The sequence below is a fragment of the Eschscholzia californica genome, unplaced genomic scaffold (genome assembly GCF_041429995.1).
Source record: "Eschscholzia californica isolate CP2 unplaced genomic scaffold, dmEscCali1.0.p SCAF_6, whole genome shotgun sequence".
Lineage (NCBI taxonomy): Eukaryota > Viridiplantae > Streptophyta > Magnoliopsida > Ranunculales > Papaveraceae > Eschscholzia > Eschscholzia californica.
Window position 1 is genome coordinate 26,244,051 of NW_028238483.1, and position 21,123 is coordinate 26,265,173.

General features: G+C 37.0%; 1 protein-coding gene, 1 long non-coding RNA gene and 1 pseudogene across 3 annotated transcripts; 1 reads left to right on the top strand and 2 right to left on the bottom strand.

Moving 5' to 3' along the window:
- Positions 1 to 421: 421 nt before the first annotated feature.
- LOC147532957 (uncharacterized) lies at positions 422 to 7,039 on the bottom strand. Its single transcript, XR_015227158.1, has 2 exons — positions 6,045 to 7,039; positions 422 to 1,323 (listed from the first exon to the last, which is right to left on the bottom strand). It is a non-coding gene; the product is annotated as an uncharacterized LOC147532957 (long non-coding RNA).
- Positions 7,040 to 9,760: 2,721 nt separating this feature from the next.
- Positions 9,761 to 16,814, top strand: LOC147532958 (putative dolichyl pyrophosphate Man9GlcNAc2 alpha-1,3-glucosyltransferase; annotated as a pseudogene). Its single transcript, XR_015228113.1, has 5 exons — positions 9,761 to 9,846; positions 11,897 to 12,433; positions 12,507 to 12,614; positions 14,177 to 14,429; positions 16,762 to 16,814. The product of XR_015228113.1 is annotated as a putative dolichyl pyrophosphate Man9GlcNAc2 alpha-1,3-glucosyltransferase (transcript).
- On the bottom strand, positions 16,540 to 21,064 carry LOC147532959 (DEAD-box ATP-dependent RNA helicase 53, mitochondrial-like). The gene is made up of 8 exons (XM_086645131.1): positions 20,189 to 21,064; positions 19,400 to 19,527; positions 18,879 to 19,290; positions 18,594 to 18,692; positions 18,202 to 18,426; positions 17,589 to 17,750; positions 17,112 to 17,504; positions 16,540 to 16,934 (listed from the first exon to the last, which is right to left on the bottom strand). The coding sequence occupies exons 1-7, from the start codon at positions 20,618 to 20,620 to the stop codon at positions 17,139 to 17,141; spliced, it is 1,824 nt and encodes a 607-aa protein (XP_086501257.1). The 5' UTR covers positions 20,621 to 21,064; the 3' UTR covers positions 16,540 to 16,934; positions 17,112 to 17,138.
- Positions 21,065 to 21,123: the final 59 nt, after the last annotated feature.

The following is a 21,123-nucleotide window of genomic DNA, read 5'->3' on the forward strand; positions in this document are numbered from 1 at the left end:
GTTTCTTTATCAGGCTTGAATCTAACGACGCCATATTATTGTCCGTATTGGATGTCAATGTCTTCAAATTTCAGGTAATTTTGAACAGTAACACATATTATGACGTATAAATGGCTTTGGGTTTAACAAGTGATATATTTGTTTCATTCTTATGAGTTAAACTTATATTGTTTGATTTCTTTGAGTCATAGATGACTGTCAGCCATTCTTAAAGAACAACATGAATTTCCTTATATAGTTTTGTTTGGCATTAAACTTGTCAATGTAGTTTATGTTACATTATTGGGTGATTTCGATTGCAATTTTTTGCTTTATTATATCTGTCTAATACCTAATAATGGGTGCACTTAAATTTTGTAGGGTCGATGAGGGAAGTATAGACGCAAATTTGTTAGGCAACTATAAGGATGAATATTTGATTATAAGAACCGAGGTTGAAGAAACCAGCATAATACAGACCGGAGCTTGGGCTACTCTTAATGAAAATGTCATAGGCTTAATTTCCAGTTATCTTCATCCAGCAGATTACTTGCATTTCCGTTCAGTTTGTAAAGAAAGCCGATTGGCAATCCCTGAGGTGAAGTCGAGAACTTTTTGTGGAGATATCTTACGTGCCACTTTACCTCCATGGCTGATTTTCTCTAGGAAAAGAGATACCATCTATAACTTTGTAGATCCGACGTTTAATAACCAAAGGTATCTTATCAACCTTTCTGAGTTTTTGTTGGATTCCACGATACATTTTTCAAAGGGCGGTTGGTTAATAATGTCTAGAGGACATAAATCTTTGTTCTTCTTTAATCCTTTCTCAAGGGCCATAATCCAACTTCCAGACTTACCAAGTCAACCTTATGAGATGGTTGCTGGAATATCATTCTCGTCCTTACCTACCTCTTCTGACTGTAAAGTTTTTACCTTAACAAAAAAATGCCCATCGAGAACAACTACTGTTTCTATCTTCATCATTTCTCGAGGAGATGCTGCTTGGGACCAGCGAGTCGTTCCTCATACCGTGTTAGGCATGGAATTCTGGCCAAGATCTAGGAATCCAGTTTTCTGCAATGAGAGCTTGTATTACCTAGATCCTAAAGGAACTATAGGAGTTTTTTCTCCCATAAACTTTAGTTAGAAAGTACTTGCCAAGTCCCAGATACCATGTGATTCAATTTATCAGTGTTACTTGGTGGAGTGTGATGAAAAGCTTCTATCTGTATTTGTTGGTTATTCTTTAAATTGGGTTCGGGTTTTCAGACTGGATTGGGAAGAGAAACTCTGGGTTAAAGTTGAAAGTTTACAGAAGAGTGCGTTGTTTATCAGCAGTACCTCTGATAAGCCACGTTAACTAGTTAGTTAGGAATGAGTCAAAATGTGTTTGAATTTTGAATTTCAAATGTAAACTCTACTTCCTGTAATCTTGCAATTGACCAAGTCATGTAACAACAATGTGATTAATCAATATAAATACCTCTGATCCTAACTGATAGGGGTACAGAGACTTAAAGAATTCTCATGGTATCAGTCGCCTAGGTAGATATTTTCTTCTTCAATCATGGCTGCAACAACTCCCACCTCCTCTTCTACCACCCCCACTGCTACCCCATTCAACCTACCTCATTCTTTTCCCAGCCTAACCAACCTTGTACCTTTAGTATCAATCAAACTGGATAACACTAATTTCTTGACATGGAAAAAGCAAGTTATCCCCATAATGAAATCTCAGGACCTCTTTACCTATGTTGATTCAAGTTCAATCCCACCCCCTCCATTCATTCGAAATCCTACTACAGAACAAGATGAACCGAATCCATTGTTTCTTCAATGGACTAGGATCGATCAAACTGTTCTCAGTTGGCTTAACACCACTCTATCCCCTCCAATCCTATGTCAAACCCCTGATTTCCAGACCTCAAGAGAGTTGTTTTCTTATCTTCAAGATACCTTTTCTGCCCAAAACACTGCTAGGAAGTCTCAATTGATTCTTCAATTGCAAACAATACAGAAAAACAATCTATCAATGGCTGAATATGTAGGAAAAATAAAAGAAATCTCCGACGCTATTTCAGCCTCTCATGGTCCAGTTCCAGACATTGAATTAGTTCTTCATACCTTACGAGGTTTAGGATCTGAATACTCCTCATTCGTTACTGCAATTGAAACTAGGGAAACCTTACCCACTTTTACTCAATTGCAACCATTCTTGTATACACAAGAGATGAAGCATACTCATCAGCAATCCCTTACCTCTTCTTCTACTGCCCTGATTGCCAAGTCAAACCCACCTCCTGTTCATAGCTCCAAACCCCAATATCGTCAAACTTCTTCACAAAGAGGTGGTGGTCGTGGCAGACCATATCAGAGAGGTCGAGGTAGAGGCAGAAATCAATACCAGATGAGTTCACAACCTCAATCGAGGTCTTCTCCACATCCCTCTCTTCTCGGGACTCCACCTTCAACCCAGGTAATTTGTCAAATATGTGGAAAAGCAGGTCACACTGCTTATTATTGCTATCACAGGGAAGACCATGCCTACCAACCAAATGATATTCCTCAATCCTTTGCGGCGTATCAACCTTCGGAGATTCAGTACGATCCTTATTATTATGCTGATTCGGGTGCAAGCAATCACATGACAAATGATGCTTCGACTATGGTTACACGGGGTCCTTATTATGGAAATGATCAAGTTTCAATCGGTAACGGATCCCTTCTCCCGGTTCATAATATTGGTAATGTTACTATAGGTTCACCTTCTGCTCCCATCACCTTAAAGAATGTCTTCCATGTACCTTCAATTACTAAAAACCTATTATCTGTCTCCCAATTAACTTCTGACCTTGATTGTTACGTCATATTTGATCGAAGCCAATTTTTTGTGCAGGATCGACGAACGGGGAAGCTGGTCCTTCACGGTCTTAAGAAAGATGGTCTGTATCGGTGTTCGGGCAAAGCTCTTCATGATTTCAACAATAGTGTTAGGATTTTAAATTCATGTTTCTTAGGCAGTAAAATAAAGAGTGATATATGGCATATGCGCCTCGGACATCCCCATTTTCGAAGTTTTAATCAAGTTATTTCAAATAAGTTAGTTTCTCCTTCTCTTTCATCTAACAGTGATAACAAATGTGAAAGTTGTGTTTTATCGAAACATCATCGGCTTCCTTTTTCTTCTTCTCAAAATCATTCTCTCTCTCGTATCTCTGTTATTCATGCTGACTTGTGGGGTCCATCTCCTACCATTTCTAATTCTGGATTCCGTTATTTTTTAATCTTAACTGATGAGTTTACTCGTTTCTCATGGATCAGATTTCTTCGTGACAAATCAGAGGTTTTTGCTTGTTTCAAATCCTTTACAATACTTGTTGAAAATCAATTTCAAAAGAAAATTCAAGTCTTTCAAAGTGATGGTGGGGGAGAGTTTTCATCTAAAGTTTTTCAAGATTTTCTCTCCAATCGTGGTATTTTTCATCGTTTCTCATGTCCCCACACCCCCCAACAAAATGGGATGGCGGAACGAAAGATACGACATGTAGTCGAAACCGGGCTGGCTCTTCTTCACCAAAGCCATGCACCAAAATCTTTTTGGGCCGATGCTTTTAACACTGCTACGTATTTAATCAATCGTCTTCCCACACAGGTTTTACAAAACCAGTCCCCTTTTTCTGCACTATATAACAGAGTACCTGATTATTCTTCATTGAGGGTTTTTGGTTGTCGATGTTATCCACTTCTAACTCCCTATCGCAAAAACAAATTACAATTCAAAAGCCACCCATGCATCTTTATCGGGTACAATGATAATTTCAAAGGTTATAAGTGTTACGATCCGGAAAATCAACGAGTGTACATATCACGGGATGTCATCTTTGATGAATACCTATTCCCCTTTGCACTTCCTGATTTTCATAATGTATCCAATGAAATAACAGTACAAGAAGCACCCCAATGGGTATTTCTTGAGATACCATCCTCCTCACAACTTCTTCTTCCATCTGGTCCAGTCAATGCCATGCCTCCATCATCGATTTCTTCACCTGCTCCTACTCAATCCTTACCTATTGTTCCAAGCACCAATGATGAGTCCCAACTCTTAGGTCAAAGTGCCACCCGAACAGATGATCAACTTGTTGAGCCCGTGTTGGAGTCAACTTCTCCGCCGCCGGTCCAGCCGATTCATCATATGACGACTCGTTCCAAACAAGGTATAAGAAAGCCTAAGGTAATTCCCTCTTTACTTGCAACAAAGTATACTATTGCTTCTTCCTTTCTTTCTACGGTTCCTACCTTGCCGAGGGAACCTACTTCTTTTACAGATGCAAAGCAGAATCACCTTTGGTGTTTGGCAATGGCCGACGAGTTTAATGCATTATTAAAAAAATAAGACTTGGTCTTTGGTACCAAAGAAACCAGGAATCAATTTGGTTGGTTGCAAATGGGTCTTTCGTATTAAGACCAAAAGTGACGGAAGCATTGACAGGTATAAAGCACGGTTGGTAGCCAAGGGCTATTCTCAGCAACAAGGTTTGGACTACGATGAAACTTTTTCACCTGTTGTAAAACCGGTAACCATAAGATTAGTGTTAAGTATTGCTATAACTAATGGTTGGAATGTACGTCAACTTGACGTTAAAAATGCATTTTTGCATGGTTTCTTAGACACCGAAGTATATATGCAACAACCTGTTGGGTTTGTCAATAAAGAATATCCGAATCATGTTTGTCGCTTGCATAAGGCTATCTATGGACTAAAACAAGCACCACGTGCTTGGTTCACTCGGTTCACTAATTATCTTCAAGAGTTGGGCTTTATCGGTTCGAAGTCAGACAATTCTTTATTTACTTATCGGACTTCTTCGTCAATAACTATACTCTTATTGTATGTGGACGATATTCTAATTACAGGTTCAGATGCGACTGTCTTATCGAGCATCATTAGTCAATTAAATAATCAATTTTCTATGAATGATCTCGGCGATATTCACAATTTTCTCGGTATGGAGCTTAAAAGGGATGAATCCGGCCTTTTAATAACTCAGTCAAGGTATACCCTTGATTTGTTAAGAAAAATCGATTTATTGAATTCCAAACCAGTAGGCACTCCGAGTCCCTCGGGTCAAAAGATGTCTCAAAACGATGGTGAACCATTTTCAGATGTCACCTTATATCGGTCGCTGGTGGGGGGTCTACAATATCTCTCCTTAACAAGGCCCGATATCACTTATTCAGTAAATCAAGTTTGCCAATTTATGCAGTCTCCCACGACGACTCACTTTAGTGCGGTAAAACGTATATTCCGTTATTTGAAAGGAACACTAGGTAGAGGTCTTTTCTATTCAACCAAATCAGATTTACCACCTAATGGTTGCAATTACAATTTAACGGCTTTCTCTGACGCTGATTGGGCGGGAGATCCAGATAATCGGCGATCCGTTACGGGAAGTTGTATTTATTTGGGAAATCATTTATTATCATGGGCCTCAAAGAAGCAACCTACTGTTTCGAAAAGTAGTACTGAGGCAGAGTATCGCGCCATGGCGTATACCACTGCCGACATCGCTTGGATACAGTTTCTTCTTCGTGATATTGGTGTATTCATGAACTCGCCTCCGACAGTTTACTGTGATAATATCAGTTCTACTTACATGGCTTACAATCCTGTTTTGCACTCACGTACTAAACACATCGATCTTGACTATCATTTCGTACGTGAAAGAGTTAACCGTGGGGCTTTGAAAGTTGTCTTTGTGCCAACACAAGACCAAATTGCCGACATCTTAACAAAAGGTTTGGTTAAAGCTCGTCATCGTGTACTTTGCTCCAAGCTCTCACTAAAAGATCCGGTCGTTCAGCTTGAGGGGGGATGATAAGCCACGTTAACTAGTTAGTTAGGAATGAGTCAAAATGTGTTTGAATTTTGAATTTCAAATGTAAACTCTACTTCCTGTAATCTTGCAATTGACCAAGTCATGTAACAACAATGTGATTAATCAATATAAATACCTCTGATCCTAACTGATAGGGGTACAGAGACTTAAAGAATTCTCAACCTCATGTGTGTCGGTAATAGCTCCGGATACGTCCATGGAGAACAGAATATATTTTTCCAGTTTCCACAAAGAAAAGATTATATTTTACTCCCTCGACGAAGGTATGTACCACTCTGTTGGGGGCCAACATTCCGCTAAGGATTTGATTAACTCCGAAGAACAATTGTATTGCAGTTGGATTGAACCTATTTGGTCGAAGAACACAGTTCAAGAGCTCAACTGGCTTGATAAATTAGATGAACATGGAGTAGAAATTAGAAAATGGTGACACTAAAGTTGAAGCTTGAATATCAAGTACCCCATCTTGAGTTCTGTCAGAAGCACTGGACTTGATCGGTGACATTCATTTACTCTTATCAGATTCTCTTCCTTTGATGAATAAATGGATGAATGGATGAAAGAGCCAAATAATATGATTCATCGTCGATTTTTTGGAATGGTCGAAGAGGTTTAATATTGCAATTGGAACTTCTCAGAGTAAGGACATCTTACTACTTATTGTGGTGTTCTTGAAGACTTTGACCTATGCTCGACCGCAATCTTTCTCTCTTTCTTTTTTGTTTGGTTTTCGTGGATTCTTAATTATCTATCCTGAAGCATTGGAGTTAGTTTGTTTTGTTTATATATAAATTGACGGCCGAAGTTCGGCCGGCAACTCTGACTGACGATCTTCTTCTTCTCTTCTCTCTCTACTCTCTCTCTCTTTCTCTAAACTCTCCGACGAAAGGGTTCCTCCATATCCTAAATGGTATAAAAAGACTGAAGAATAAAGTTTGATTACATTCTTATTTGTATCAAAGTATGTTACAATAAAGTTTGATTATATTCTTATTTTGATCTAAATTAAATTATAAAGACTGAAGAATAACCTACTAAAAAAGTATAAAAACATCTCATGAATCTGCGTTTTAAATTTTTCTTTCAATGTAAATGGTGTTATTCTTATCTCATAAAAAAAAAATGGTGTTATTCTTGAAAAGCAAAAAAAAAAAAAATCATACAAGTAACCTATTGGAGGTACCAGTCTGACATATTGCATTATAGGTCGATAAGAAACTACGGATATGTAACAGAACACATCGATTTTATCTTATCGACGAAAAATTTATCAAAATTCTCTATCGATTTCTCACGCTACACATTGATTTCATCTTTATCCCTGAAACCTTATCAAAATTCTCTTCAATTTTGATGCAGGGAGATTTTCATGAGATATTCCAAGTATCTTGGATATCTTAAAATCTAGTTATTTTAATATTATAATATTTTTGTTCGTAGAGAATTATTATTTTTAGCAGTTTTATATTTTTAGGAAACCTTTTAGCTTTTAGATTCTAGTATTTTATTTATTTAGAAGTTGTTATTAGAATTTGATTAGGTTTAGGAAAGTAGTATTTTATTTATTAGATATTGTTATTTGAGTTTGATTAGGTTAAGGAAACCCTAAAGTCTATATAAAGAGGATCTAGGAGTTGTTATATTCATTCAAGTTGATCAATAATATTCAGTATTTAGTTTATTCTTATTAATTTCGGTTCAATAGTCTTTAGACGGAGTTCTAAGGCTTTTATCAGTTTTTCCGCTGCGTCAGTTGGCATCAAGAACGAGGTTTCTCCTGGCTTAATGGCAGAAGACAAAGCTAGAAACACAAACCTCGACGGTGAACGAGGTAACAATGTCATGTGGGCAAAAATTGACGGTTTGAGTCATCAACTAACCCAAGTTATGGAGATGATTAACAACCTGAATGTCAATACAAACCCTAGGCAACCTATTAACAGAGAACGTGTTGAGGGATTCGCCCACAACCAAGCTGTTAATGGAAACGAAGGCAGAGCACAACTACTTCAACAATATGCTGGCAACCAAGAAAATAGAGGTAACTATTATCCTAACCAATTATATCCGCGTAGATATTATGATGAATACAAAATCAAGGAAGAAATACCACTCTTTAATGGTTATTTGTCGGTCGAAGAGTTCCTTGATTGGCTACATGAGGTTGAGCGGCAAGTGAATATGTCATATACTGTTCCTGGTGAACAGATGGTAAACATTATTGCTTGTAGACTGAAAGGAAGTGCTGCTGTTTGGTGGGATCAGTTACAACGTCAAAGAGTGGGGCAAGGAAGGGCTCCAATTCAGAATTGGCCGTCTCTGAAAGAAAACCTGAGAGAGAGGTTCTTACCACCAGATTATCAACAACACTTGTTTATGACTTACCAGAACTGTAGACAAGGATTGCGTTCGGTGGGTGAGTACTATGAGGAGTTTTCAAAACTGGCTCAAAGAAATAATATGGAGAACATTATAGAATATGAAGATGTTGTAGCAAATCGATTTTTAAGCGGATTAAAATTTAGTTTGCGAGAAAAAGTGGAGATAGTTACAGTATGGACTATTCAGGAGGCGTACAACTTGGCCCTAAAAATTGAAGCTGAGGAACGGGAATATAGGAAGTTTGGATTTCGGAGGGAAGAACAACCTCACTTAACTATTAAAAAGGTAAAAACGACTCCCTTAGAGAATGTTGAACCACCACGAATTATCACCATAGACGATTCAAACAATATTGTTCATGAAGCAAAATCCGACGTTATTGTGTTCAAGGATAAGTCTCCTAAAATCAATTTACACAATAAAATAATTAATTCTGAAGAAATTATTCAGAAAATTGAGTTAAAGGAAGTGGTTCAACCAATTGAGTCAAAGGAAGTTGTTCAGGAAATTGAGACAACGGACGTTGTTCAGGAAATTGAGACAAAGGACGTTGTTCAAGAAGCTGAATCAAAGGAAGGTGAAAAGCTTCGGAAGTTATACATTAGTCCAATTGAAGTTCCTTCATACGAAGACCCGTTCTCAGAATTTTGCGAATCTCAAGTTGTTTCACATGGATTGACAAGTAATTTTATTCGAAAGTCTTCATCGAAGTTCATAATTTTCAATCATTATACTCATGATCTGTACAAGTTTATTTTTTGGGTGAAAAGAGAGCTTGAGTCAAATTACAAATATAGGCAGAAAATATTTTATGGCCTAGTAAAATCGTCAGTCAAATCTGAAAGTTTGGTAATTCCTATGCATAGTTCACGAGAAGGATATATCAAGGGACTGTCAATCAAGATAACATTCAAGTCAATTATTAAACTCGAGGCGAGTTTTTTTGAAGTGGAGGAGACTGATGCAGGGAGATTTTCATGAGATATTCCAAGTATCTTGGATATCTTAAAATCTAGTTATTTTAATAGTATAATATTTTTGTTCGTAGAGAATTATTATTTTTAGCAGTTTTATATTTTTAGGAAACCTTTTAGCTTTTAGATTCTAGTATTTTATTTATTTAGAAGTTGTTATTAGAATTTGATTAGGTTTAGGAAAGTAGTATTTTAATTTATTAGAAATTGTTATTTGAGTTTGATTAGGTTAAGGAAACCCTAAAGTCTATATAAAGAGGATCTCGGAGTTGTTATATTCATTCAAGTTGATCAATAATATTCAGTATTTAGTTTATTCTTATTAATTTCGGTTCAATAGTCTTTAGACGGAGTTCTAAGGCTTTTATCAGTTTTTCCGCTGCGTCAAATTTGGGGCATGTTGGTATGACAGACTGTACGTATGCATTTGACCACCGACAGTTTTGAATTACAAATCAAAAGCATAGTGAGAGAAAGTGGGGGGAATCCTCCTCTATATATAGTCATCGGAAAGACGGGAAAACCGAAAACCCTCTCGCTCCGATGAATCAAAATCTACGCTCATCATTCCTCTGTCGCCTCTAACGGCTATCGGGATCTTCTCTCAGGTAAATTGAGTAACTCAATTTCTCCTTCACTTTCTTTATAGGGTTTTTTGAGGAAAAAATGAGTGAAAAACCCAAAAATCTAGACTCTAATAGGAAAAAAACTCACTCAAAAATAATAATGTCAAAAAAACCCATTTTCTGAACATTTTTCAAAATGTTCACAACATACGTAATTATGTTGTTAACAAGACAACATATTTTTTCATAATTCCATTTTTACCCTTATATGTTGACAACATATATCATTGTGTTGTTATAAAATGTTGACAATATCTATAATAATGTCCCGACTTATTATAAAATGTTGGCGTCATATATAATTATGTTCTTAACAACATATATAATGTATTAGTCAAGATATTATTTGTTCGTTAACGGATTTGTTAAATACAACGGATAATATGCATAACATTTTATTTTTTGTAAAAGACAAATAAAAAATGCTTTAGTCTTTATATTTATGTCGAAAGCAAAACAAAAAATGCGGAAACCATTTATTTTTTCACAAGATATCTCATTGTGTTGTTATAAAATGTTGACAATATCTATAATAATGTCCCGACTTATTATAAAATGTTGGCGTCATATATAATTATGTTCTTAACAACATATATAATGTATTAGTCAAGATATTATTTGTTCGTTAACGGATTTGTTAAATACAACGGATAATATGCATAACATTTTATTTTTTGTAAAAGACAAATAAAAAATGCTTTAGTCTTTATATTTATGTCAAAAGCAAAACAAAAAATGCGGAAACCATTTATTTTTTCACAAGACAAATCAAAAAATGTTGTAGCCAAAATGTTTGTGTTAGTTTGTCTATGTAAAATGGAAAAGAAAAAAATGCGAAATATTTTGGCAAAACAATGTCTAAGCAAAAACGAATTTGTTCAAAAATTTACAAATTGTTGAGACAAACTAAGATTTGTTCAGAAATTTACAAAATTGTCGAGAGCAAACCAAGAATTGTTCAGAAATGTTCAAAATTGTTTTTGACGTTGATTTGGGCGGAAAATTTCATTTTGGAGGGTAAAATTGTATTTTTACATACTGGGTTTTTTCCTCATTATTATTTGGTATTGGGCCTGATTCTCTTTAACTTCCTCATTTTGGGCCTTATAATTACCGGCCCTTTTTTGAGCTTACCTCTCGTCACTAATTGGTAATCGAGTTTACCCTTTTCAATAATGGATAATTGGGCTTACCCCCCCCCAGACTTACTAATAGTGACACCAACACAAAGGTTATGTTTGGCGTACGTGAAATAATTGCGACTACCAAGGACAACTATTCTTCAATATGATTCCTAGTAGAGATTCTACCTCATTTTATTGTTTGATTTGACCGGGAATATGATCAGTAAAGATTGATTTTGTTTATATATTATTTACTTTATGATTTTATTATCACATACCAAACATATCCTTAGTAGTTTTGACAAAAAATCTAAATTCAAGGGGGTAAGCTCAATTACTAATTACTGAAGGTGTTAAACTCAATTACCAATTAATTTTGAGGGGGTAAGCTCAAAAAACCCTTCTTTATATCTTCATGATATATCTTTCGTTTTAGTTGTCCTAATTCCTGTTTTTTCTTTCTCGATTTTTGGATGAATTATGATGTTTATATTAGGGTTTATTGATGCTTAATCAAAATATCCACAAACATTTTCCATATTTTGAAGACATTCTTACTCTCTAAATTTACACACAAAAAAACATTGAAATGTTTTCAAATGTCCATAAAACTAAAATGTCTGTGAATTCGTGTCTCAAACCCACTATCTCATACATGGTGAACATTTGAAATGACCCAAACCAATGTGTCAGATATTGGTGGACATTTGTAAAGTCTTCTGTTGCATAGGAGAAGGATGAAAGTTCACTCTTCCTAATACTAAACACCGAAATTTAAATTTTCCGCCAAAAAACTTGTTTCCTTTCTACGCGAAAAAGTGATTGTGCCATCCATTTTTTTCCACGCGAAAAGTGAGTGAGCCTTAGTAAGTACCTAACTGATGAGATTTTTTTAACGTTCGTTACAGATTAAGGTTCAGAGTTGGTGAAGGACGGAAAAAATGGAGAAGCAAAAGAGGAGAAAGATAGCGAAAGAGCTTGACGGTGAGGCATGTTGGCTACTTAACGGTGGTAGAGCTTCTTCTTTCTTGTGCATTGCGATATTCGCTTTTCTGGTGCGGGCTATGGTGTCATTACATCCTTATTCAGGGGCTGGTGATGCCCCTAAATATGGGGATTATGAAGCACAAAGGCATTGGATGGAGATCACCATAAACACTCCTGCTAGGAATTGGTATCGTAACAGCACCTCCAATGATCTCAGCTATTGGGGACTTGATTATCCCCCTCTGACTGCTTACCAGAGTTATATCCATGGCCTATTTATGCATTACTTCTATCCTGAATCTGTTGCTCTCTTTACATCGAGGGGTCATGAGACTGCGTTTGGGTGAGTTATGAATAATAAAAACTTACTGTTCAGGTATATTCATGGCCTATTTATGCACCTTGCCGTGATTTTACTCTGTCCTTGTTTTATACTAATTGATCATGGCCATTTTCAGGTATATTCACAATATTTGCATACGTTTCTTTAATTTTTATGGAATTCCGCTTTTTATTTAAGTTCCTTTGTAGTACAATTGCATCAGCTTGGGCTTTACAATTGGAGCTGTTGCCGCGATTTTCTCCAAGCATGAGTTGGCAGGTTGCTTCTTGTTTAGTCTCGCTCTCAATCACAAACAGGTTTGAGTTCTAAGACTGCTAATGCCACAGAGTTTGCTATTTCCTGTAGAAACTTAAGTGGGATAGAAGAAAGGGTTGGTCAGAAACCTTGGTAGAAATTCTAGAGAAGTTAAAATGTTAAAGCTTAGCATGCTCTCATTCTCATTCATGAGAAGGCAACATTACATGAGAAGAAGTGCATAGTAGTTTAAATAGGGTTTTGGACTGAATGTTTGATTAATGGTTCACTATCTTGAAAATCGAACTTAGATTGTGTTCTAGGGTTAACTAAAGTGCTAAACATAGTTATGTGACGTTGCGATCTGACTTGTATATTGAAATTCAGCCGTTGTTATTTCATCTAGTCACGACTCAACCTTTGCAATATGGAGCGTCTAACATGTAAAAGAGTTGGACAGGATTACAATGGATGCTGAAATAAACTCCTTTGAAACTTTTCATCATGTGTATAAAAACTATGAATGTATATCTGAAATTCCATGAATTTTAATTACAAAAGTAAGAATTGAAGTCTTATGTTTTCTCGTTGCAGGCCTTAATTAGAGAGTGAAAATTTTCTATTTGGCTTGAAGATGTTGACATCAACTTTATTTAACAATACGAGTCTTAGATGTACAAAGAGACGCAACGTGTAGCTAAGTCAGAAGTACATTCTCTAGTGTTAGTGCATTAATGCAGCTTCTTGTTTGTGATTTACTTCTACCCGTGATTTCTGATTTGCTTGCAGATGAGTGCCTATTTTGCCCCTGCATTTTTCAGCCACCTATTCGGAAAATGCCTTCGGCATCGGAATCCACTTCTCGAGGTGTTAAAAACTAGGCTTGGTGGTCTTGGGAACGTTTATTCTTATTTGGTGGCCATATTTATATTCAGTAGACGCTGTTAAAGAGGTAAGTATTAGTGATACTGAATAGGTGATGCTAGAAACATGAATATCTGCAGTTTGTAACTTTATCATGGACCTCAAACATTTGCATATGCCATGTCAACTAGATAAAAGTTTGTCGCCAACATCGGCTCGGAAATTTGTTTATGTCAGCAAGAAGTTGTATTGACGTACTTTTGGATGATTAGCGTAGTTAGGAGTTGTTCTGGTACTGGTTTCTATAGAGCACACAGTCATGTATTATTCTTTTGTAATGTAGGAGTGGGTCTATTGAAGACCAAGGTCAACTCTTAGCTAGAAGACTATCCAATAAAGTGTCACAATGTCTGAGTTAGTGTGTCCTTGTTAAGCTTGAAACCTTGTTCGAAATTGTGGTGTTAAGCTATAACACTATTGGTTGAGCAACTGCTTCAGCCTCTTGATGTTGTAACTGGAAGGTTGTATAGTTGATGTCAACTTTCGTTGTTTATAGAGAATCGAGAAATGTCGTAGGTTGCAATTCATTCAAACTGAGTAAGCCGTTATGTTGTTTGCTTACGTTTGTGTATATTTGAAAAACCTAAACTCGGCAACTCGTATATGTTTTAGCCTGTACGGGAAGATTTTCTGTATGTGCTTATTTGTTTTTCTCTTTTGTTATCACTTTAATTTAGTGAATTTCTTCGTCATTATACAGGTGTTAACCCGTCTAGCTCCTTTTGAACGAGGAATATACGAAGATTATGTGGCTAACTTTTGGTGTACTACTTCTGTCCTTATAAAATGGAAGAGGTTATTCAGTACGCATATACTTAAGCTTTTCAGCTTAACAGCAACCTTGTTATCTGTTCTGCCTTCCATGATTCAACAGATAAAAGCTCCAAGTGATCAAGGTTTCCTCTATGCATTACTCAACAGTTCATTATCATTCTACCTATTCTCATTTCAAGGTATGTCTGTATATTTATGTATTCCATCCATCTCTGCTTTTAAGTTTTTCATTTTCCATCATGCTTCTTAGTTGCTCGCAGTTTTTTTTCCTTGCTTCTTATTCCAACATGAAGCAATGGAGGTTGACACCATCTAACCGGACAAAGCAAGCAAAGAAAGTTTTATAATACTCCCCAAAAATTTATCCGATGAGTCTTTGCCTGCCCGTTTTGTTGTGTTCAAAGGAAAATGCCCTAGATTTCATCTTCTTGATTCTTGATCCATATAAAGAACATTTTCCAGGTGGTTGATCAACAATGTTGCTCATTTTCTTGCTTTTTTTGTTTGGAGAACCTGCCAATTCTAATTGGGAGAGGAAAAATACGAAACAGACTTGGGAATATATAGATATTAATGATATCAATTTTTAATTTTCAAGTATACTCTGGACAAGCTCATATAAAATGTTTAGATATGCTTTTGTTTTGGTTTATGTGCAAGGTGACCCGGGCCCAAAGCAGCCAAAACGCTCCGGTTTTGGGCTCCTACGTAATCAAGGGCCTCATATTTTAGATATTGTATATGACGTTCAAAATAATAATTATATTTTAAACAAGTTGATGACATGATTCGTTGTAGCTTGTAGTTAAGAGCTTAGATCATGTATTACGAATCTAGGGTTCAAATCCTCTCAAGCACTACTGATAGGATTTTTTTCTTTTTGCTAATACGCATTAGATAATGCCCTAACTTTTAACTCCACTTGGGGCTTCTAATTGAATGAGGCGGCTTTATCCGCGACCCTTTAATATCTAGTGGTCAAGTCAATCGTTATTAGATCACATCATAACACGACTATGTACTAAAATAGTCATACAATGATACACATGACTTCAAGTATGTGAGCCCAAGCGTGTTGGATATTCCCATCGCCTTTTTTTGTTTCTCCTTCCTCTCATCATTGTCTTGGTAAAGACCTCCACCAAAGGAGGTTCTACAAAAGGAATGATTTGCCTGTAAATTGAAAAGAAGAGTGTGTAGATATTGTTTACTCACACATCTGGAGGCTCAACAGATACAAAATAGAAAGTTTACTAGGAGAGTTCGATTTAAGATTATGTTGATGCTTTGATTGAATTTGATTTGCAAGACATGGTTTTTAATCGTTCAAAATGAACATTAAAAATCATGGATCCAGAGGAAATCTATATAACACGATAACTTATTTCTAAACTAACCGGTTAGTCTGATTTAAGCAAAGTCATTAGATGGTTCCGATCAAGAAAATAATGGAGGGATAGCAAACTAACCAGTGATCACTTTCTCAAAGAACATATGTTCCAATTCGTCTCCCAAATCAACAATTATACGGACCTTTTGTTACACAATGGAACAAGTTTAATTTAGGGATGCGGTTAAGTGCTACCATTCGCTTGATTTCGAACCAAGTTCAAATTTTGATCAACTAGAACAACTAACAACCAAAACCATCAATAAAGCCTTATTACACTTATCATTATTTAGGGTTTATGCTAAGTTTAGTAAAATGCCAGAAAGAGATTTCATGGGATGATTCTGAAGCAAAAAAAGAAAAATGCAGTCCACTTAAACCATTGGAAACCTTGATTACAATTTGCATTCTCCATTTTGTTTTCATTTGTTGTAAAAGTACTCGGAAATATTTCAGTAGAATTCGAGGAAAAATGAATGGATTATGAAAATTTGGGGGTCCGGATTAGGAATACGATGAGGATTCATGATTTGGACAATCTATCATCAATCCAAGGTTCCAACTTGAGTAAACACAGGGGCCTCAAGCCAAAATTTGAATGGTAGTTAATGACGAACTCACCAAAGTGGCAATCCAAGAATGATCACCTCTCAAAATAGTCCCCTAAATTAGTATTTCCTTCTCAAAGCACTTTTCTTTTTGCTTCATCTCTCTTCCATTTCTCTCTTCTTCACCCCCACTCCTCACTTCCCTCTCTCTCTTTTCCTCCCCTTCTCTCTTAGGATAAGGCGAGAGCTGCGTGCTACCATAACGCACTCAAGGTGGATTAGAAGCACATAGAGCTTGTTTTCGGTGGCTACTCGCTTACCATTTCTATGAAGTACAGCTAATAATGCATCTTTTAACAACTGCAGTTAAAAGTAATGTAAATAATCTGATTCGAAAATACAACCCAAAAATGCTTCAGTCTAAACCTACAAACGTATTCCCCCCTTCAGTACAATATTACACTTGTAGAATGTCAAGAATTCAACTAAATAAGCTTCTTCTTAAGAATTCAACTAAACAAGCTTCTTCTTAAGATTATGAGCTTTATTTCTATATGATTCTTTTTTCCATAGAATCAATACCTGAACCTGAACTTATATCAAATCTACCAGCCTTCTCTGTTTAAAGAAAATATATTTCTTACTATCACCATTACCACCAATCACCACCTCCGCTTCCACCCGTGAGCGATATATCGAGACCACGATTTTCAACGAGAGCCCTCCTTCCTGTCTTCCTTGCCCACCTGTAGTAACAAGAGCACGTATGATAATAAAAAAGATTTCAGTTGCATTCCAGTTTTCAGAAATTTGTAACCTAATTCATTCTCAGTTCTGAACTAGTTGCTTTAACAACTGGTTCAAAGTTGAGCTGACCATCCTCAAACTTAAAGACCAAATATAAAGCACTATGGACTTCTTACCTGAAGTGAAATCAAATTCTTCGTGACTCAATCGGAATCATTGCCGAAGCGACCAAAACCACCTGATGAGCGAGGTGAACTACTGCCCGAGCTACCGAAACCCCCGGAACGACCACCAAAGCTACTAGAACGACTAGATCCGTAACTACCCCCAGATCGACCTGAACTTGAGCCACCAGAAGAACCAAAACGACCTGAACCTGAATCACCATAGCCCCCTGAACGACCAGAAGATCCACCAAACCCTGAACCACTTGAGCGACCAAACCCTGAACCACTTGAGCGGCCAAACCCTGAACCACCCATACCACCGTCTCGTGATCCAAAACGACCACCACCGCCCATGTCTCCAAACATGTCCCGACTTCCACCCTCAACAGCAATCCTAGGAAGCTGAAAAGTACAAACATAAAATATGAAGTAGGTAGCACTAAATCAAATAAGCTACTGCAACATTCAGCGGAGTTCTGCACTAACCTCTTTGAATCTGCACCCTACATCTTTTTCAATGACCTTCACGGCTCTGGACTGTGACTCTGAATGAATTAAAATCGCACTACCTTTTTTGCCAGCACGTCCTGTTCGACCAGATCTATGCACAAAGATTTCTGATGTGCTTGGGAGCTCATAATGTATAACCTGGTACAAAGAAAATCAAAGTCAGGTCCAAGTTAATCAATATCGGGTTCTTCTGCACCAGTCAGGGCAGAATAACGGATATTTTTGCACTTAACCTAGAGGGATATAAACAATATATAGGAGATATATCAGTAGTAAATCACGATATTTTTAGTGTATATGCATCACCACTCTAGGAGAGCATAAAGCAGTGTGCTCTTGACACATAATACAACTTAAATCTTTCAAGGGACATGGATAACGCAAGCTGTGGATGAACATCTACATCAAAAACCGATTCAATTCGAGCATTATGAAAAAAATATGGGGCATCCCATTCTCACAATGCTAGAACCACCAATAATACACTGAACTCCAGAAGCAGTCAAACAAGTGCACTAGTTAGGCGGACTAAATCAGGAGTGAAGACAAAATATTAATATTGACGAGCATGGGAAAACAGAAATCTTACAAGATCAACATTAGGAACATCAAGTCCACGAGCAGCAACATCTGTAGCAACTAAGACATTAAAGTGCCCATCTCGGAAGCCAGAAAGAGTTCTCTCTCTTTGATTCTGTGAGATATCTCCATGCAGAGCCTCACACTTCAAACTTCTTCCCATTGAGTTCGCCAGACGGTCAGCGTCACGTTTTGTTTGAGTAAAAACAATGGACTTCCCTCCTTTTGCGTGTTCCTAGCGACCATAATGAAGACCAAATAAGACTAGAGAAACATAAAATGGAAAGGAAAAAAGTAAGCCCAGTTGAGAAGTTGGAGAATCAGAATTAACTAGATGTATTCAGGTGAATCACATTAACATATAGGAAGAAAAGCCACAAAGAATGAATGCTGGGCTCTCACTGTAATTAGAGGGGCAATAATAGATGCCTTCCCGTACATGTCTGACACAATTGAGTACAAGGTGATCCCGTCGGCCAACTTCTTATCAGAATCCCCAACCTGCATAGAATTTGCCAAAAATAAGCTTGCCGTGATTTAAACCAAACCATTTTATGTATACTGATGATTATTGCTCAATTTGGAAATTGATAACAAGGAAAAACAAAATGAACTTCATTTTCAGATATGAAACTTCATATCTCAAACATTTGAGGTTTATGAAAGGCATAGAGTAAAGCTACTAACAAGATCAATAGTTAGCGGATCTTTCAGGTACTTTTGGGTTAGCTTCCTTATCCAAGCTGGCATTGTGGCAGAAAACATCATACCCTGACGCTTTTGGGGTAACTTTTGTAAAATTATTTCAACATCTTCATCAAAGCCTACTGCAAGCATCTGGTCAGCTTCATCAAGTACAAAAAACTGAACCTCTGACAAATTTAAGGCCCCTCTCTTGAGCAGATCAATAATCCGACCAGGAGTTCCAACAATAACATCAACGCCATGATCAAGGGTATTCATTTGATGTGATAGGGGAACACCACCATACACACACAGAGTATCAAGGTTGGGTGCAGATTCGTGGAATTCCTTCTCAACCTGCTTTGCAAGTTCTCTAGTTGGGGCCAAGACCAAGGCCAATGGATTTCTTCCTTTCCTGTAGTTTTGAACAATACGTGATAAAACTGACTAAACCACAACAAAGCAATATCTGCAACAACATACAAATTTGAACAATCAAAGCAAAAGAAGAGAAGTTAACAAACCCATGCTTAGCATTGAACTGTAGGATTTTATCCATGATAGGAATACCAAAAGCCAGGGTCTTTCCTGTTCCCGTTCTAGCTCGAGCAATCATGTCACGCCCCTGCATAGCTGGCTCCAATACAGCTCTCTGTATAAGAAGAGAAAATGAAAAAAAAATTAGTAACTCAGTAACTGAATAAATACATTTTTTACTGGGAGGAAAGCAGAATCTGCAGTCTCGAAAAAAATATAGAGGGAACTAGAATGGGTGTGTTATAGCTGCACTGGTGATCATAAGATACATCCATACCACAGGTATGAAGTAACAGCAATATAGCAAGTAGCCCAATCCTTTTCGCTATAATTGGAACAAGGGAAACTCAATGCATAAAGGTGCAAAATAATTGCTTCAACCAATTCCTAGAAGCAAGCTCAATTCTGTAAATTGTTCATCCTTGATAAATCAATTTGAGGATATTAAAAGTGAGGTGGACTTGCATGAAAAAAAAACCCATAAACAATATCTCAAGGGTAGCCTAGTGGTGAGTTGAATGGGTTAGCTCCAACTTGGAGCTTACCTTTTTGCACTTCACCTTCATATAGTTATAGGATTAACTACACAATCCGAGCTTCCAATATAACAATAGAGCGTTTCATACGTAAAGGTGTAATCTTTTGCCTTCTAGATATTATATATTCTATCATCTTCTTGACATTCAACAGTAATGGCAATAAAAAACGAGACTTTTAGTGTTCAAGCAAAATGAAACAAGACTATATATATATAGAGAGAGAGAAAGAGAGGGTACCTGAATAGGGAAAAGCTTCGAGATACCTCTCTTGGACAAAGCTGAAACGATCTCTTCAGCAATCCCAAGCTTGGAAATTTCAAGGCCTTGGTCAACAACTCCACCTACTTTACCAGACGCCATCTCATCATCGGAGGAATCATCCTCAGCATAGTCGGCCTGTGCAGTCGAATAAGCCCTAATCTCCATTGGAGTATTACAGAAATGAAATCCTTTAGCTCCAAACCTGGAGAAACCTAGCTTCTCCGATACCACCGAACTAGAAGACGAAAACAAACGAGTTTGACTGCTAATTACATCACGATTTTTAGCAGTTTCAGATAGTAAAGAAGATGAAACCAACTGAAAAGCTTCCATTGAGATCAGAGCAGTGAAAGACTCCCTTGATGCCATTGAAGTCATTGAAGACGACTTCCTTAACAAGTGATTCATCTTTCTTCTTTAGAGAGAGAAAATAAATTGATAAAGGTGGTAGTGACTGAAAGTCGAAAACCCTAATCACAGAGTGAGAAGATGGAAACGAGTGAGAAATGCTTTTTTTAGAGCGAGAGAAACCCTAAAAACAGAGTGAAGACGTTTGATGGGAAGGAGGCGGTGGGAGGAAGTTTGTTGAAAACCTCAAGGAGGGTTTTCGCAGAGAAGTTATTTATGGAATTGAGAAGGGTTTAAGAAAGGACACAGTCGGAATTAATTTAAAATGACGTTATATGCAGGTAGATTTTCTCTATGTGAAGGTTGATTTTAGAGCATCTCCAATGCAAAACTCAATCTTAGAAACTCTGATTGCCACATATGATTTTTGGAGTTTTTTCTTAAAAACTCTTTCCAATGCAACACTCTATTTGGATCTCTAAGATGACGTGTCGAGGGTGGAATAGAGATATCTCAAGAGGACACTCTGTTTCTAGAGTGTCCTCTTGAGATATCTCTAATTG

Bases quoted from the DNA above. Each gene is read 5' to 3' on its own strand.
- LOC147532959 (XM_086645131.1), bottom strand. From the start codon at position 20,620: ATGAATCACTTGTTAAGGAAGTCGTCTTCAATGACTTCAATGGCATCA. The intron at 19,528-20,188 runs GTACCCTCTCTT...CTTCTTATACAG, and splicing joins CGAAGCTTTTCCCTATTCAG to AGAGCTGTATTGGAGCCAGC. The intron at 18,427-18,593 runs GTGAGAGCCCAG...TATGGTCGCTAG, and splicing joins TTATTGCCCCTCTAATTACA to GAACACGCAAAAGGAGGGAA.